This window comes from Carya illinoinensis, chromosome 12 (genome assembly GCF_018687715.1).
Source record: "Carya illinoinensis cultivar Pawnee chromosome 12, C.illinoinensisPawnee_v1, whole genome shotgun sequence".
NCBI lineage: Eukaryota > Viridiplantae > Streptophyta > Magnoliopsida > Fagales > Juglandaceae > Carya > Carya illinoinensis.
In genome coordinates, this window is record NC_056763.1 from 434426 (window position 1) to 437184 (window position 2759).

The following is a 2759-nucleotide window of genomic DNA, read 5'->3' on the forward strand; positions in this document are numbered from 1 at the left end:
CTCTGAAAATCCCTACTTGCATATCAAAGAGTGTGAAGACGTGTGTTCCACATTTATGGATAGAATATGCACTGAAGAGGTCATAAGATTGAAATTGTTTCCATTTTCCTTGAAAGACAAGGCTAAGACATGGTTGAATTCCTTAAGACCAAGATCTATTGGGACTTGGCAAAAAATGCAAACTAAATTTTTAAAGAAATTTTTTCCCATGCATAGAACCAATGCCTTGAAAAGGCAAATCAAGAATTTTTGCCAAAAGGATGTGGAAACATTTTACCATTGTTGGGAACGATTCAAAGACCTCCTAAATGCATGTCCTCACCATGGATATGAGAATTGGAGGGTCATTAGTTTTTTCTATGAGGGGTTGCAACAAAAAATGAGGCAATTTATAGAAACCATGTGCAATGGTGAATTCTTCAACAAAGGGCCCGAGGAAGCGTTTGAATATTTTGACTATTTGGCTGAAAATGCCCAAGCTTGGGATGTTTTTGACTTGTATGATTGATCTGAAAATCAAAAATGTGTTGGTGGGGGTGGTAAATACCACTTGAAAGAATATGATGATTTACATGCTAAGCTTGCATTAATGTCTGAAAAGTTAGAGTCTTTAGAGCTTAAGAAAGTTGATGAAATGCATGTTTTGCCATCAATTGAAAAATGCAACATATGTGAAGATACAGGATATGTGACTAATGCATGCCCAACAATTTCGGCTTTTAAAGAAGTGTTGCTTGATCAATCCAACCCTGTGCATATGATCTCTAAAAATTTTTCTAAACCTTACTCTAATACTTACAATGCAGGTTGGAGAAGTCATCCAAATTTCAGTTGGAAGAATGAACAACCTGGGCCATCTACACAAGGACAAAGTCAGTATACCCCATATGGAGCAGCTGGCCAAGGGTCGGGACCCTCTTACTTTGCAAATCAGCCCCTCCAATGCAAAAAATGGAGTGAAAGATTCCATTCAACAGCTAACTACTACCATACAACAATTTATGCAAAGTCAGGCACAGTCAACAGCCAGAACGCTCAATCCATCAATGACATCAGAGGGACCCTTACTAGAGTAACCACTACTCTAAGTAACCAAGAGAAAGGCAAATTTCCCGCTCAAACCCAACCCAATCCACAAGTGCAAAGTCAATCATCTCAGAATAATGGTGAAGGGGCCAATGTGAAATCAGTGAAATCTATTACAACTTTGAGGAATGGTAAGGTCGTGGGTATCCCTGTCCATAGTGCAAGGAAGTCAGGTAAAGAAGCTAACCCTCCTCTAGTTAGTGGTGAGCCAAGCACTTCAAATTCAAATAATGATGCATGTCTCATTCCTGCACCTTTTCCACATCGTTTGCTTTCTTTGCATAAAGACAAACAGCATGCTGAAATCTTAGAAATTTTTAAGTAGGTTAGGATCTGAAAGACTTATGCACTGTGAAACGCAAACTAAATGTGCAAAAAAGGGCTTTTCTCACTGAGCAAGTTAGTGCCATTATTCAAAACCACACACCACCTAAGTACAAGGACCCTGGTTCACCTACCATTTCATGTGTCATTGGAAATTCTAAGATTGGCCAGGCCTTGCTAGACTTAGGTTCGAGGGTTAATTTGCTACCTTATAGTGTGTATGAACAATTGGGGTTAGGGGAATTAAAAGCCACTTCAATCATTTTGCAACTTGCCGATAGATCCATAAAAATTCCTAAGGGTATTGTTGAGGACGTCTTGGTCCAAGTAGATAAATTTTATTACCCTTTGGATTTTGTGGTATTGGATATGAAGTTGTCATCCCACTCAAACTCCTCACCACCGGTGATTTTAGGAAGACCATTCCTAGCAACTTCTAATGCTATAATTAATTGTAGGAGTTGTGTTTTAAAATTGAGTTTTGGAAATATGACTTTAGAGCTGAATATCTTTAATTTGTACAGGCAACCTCAAGAACTTGAAGACATTGAAGAAGTCAATGCGTTGTAATCCTTATTTGCTGAAAAGTCTTTGTTAAATTACGATTGTGTGACGCCCCCAAATCCCCACGCACGGACACGGGGAAATCGAGACGTCCGGATGATGACATCACGAGTCACCACCCTATCGACGTGTGCCAAGTATGTGTGTAAGCAACAAATGTGCACGAGAAACACGCAGCGGATAGCAAAGTCATAAACTAAGTACCAAAATTTTTCTTATTTAAATACAAAACTATTCAAAACATACATAATAAAATATTACAAACTACAAATATTACTCAAAGCAACAACAAGACATTAACTTCAACCCAGAACTTCGGCGGAGCCGCATCCTTGGGCTCAGCCTCCTCCTCCTCTTCCTCAATCTCTGCACCAAAATCTACGGTACCAGAAATGGTGCCGCAGGTAAGTAAAATCCAAATGCCACTAGATAAAAACATATTAAACTCAACAATATGCATGAAAGAATGCAATGCACATGTCCCATAAAATCATAATTTTTCCACGCATGCCAAAAACCCATTTGGCCCAAAAACATAACCATTAAAACCATTCCTTGCCATTATCCCAGATAATGGCCCAAAACCGCTACCACCATTTTCCTAGAAAATGGATCAAAAGCCTCAACACATCCTCGCCATTATCCCAGATAATGGCCCAAACCACCATTTTCCCAGAAAATGGATCAAAAGCCTCGAAACTAAATCTTTCCATTTTCCCAGAAAATGGCCCACATCCGAAAACCATAAAAACGATCCAATTATGCATGCACCATGATCTCCCCTA

The 2759-nt window shown here is 39.2% G+C and overlaps 1 protein-coding gene across 1 annotated transcript; it reads left to right on the forward strand.

Annotated features, from left to right (window-relative positions):
- The first annotated feature begins 268 nt into the window (after window positions 1-268).
- On the forward strand, window positions 269-2128 carry LOC122290157. Its single transcript, XM_043097724.1, has 2 exons — window positions 269-1259; window positions 1935-2128. Exons 1-2 carry the CDS (start codon window positions 590-592, stop codon window positions 2006-2008), a joined length of 744 nt encoding a protein of 247 aa, XP_042953658.1. The 5' UTR covers window positions 269-589; the 3' UTR covers window positions 2009-2128.
- Window positions 2129-2759: the final 631 nt, after the last annotated feature.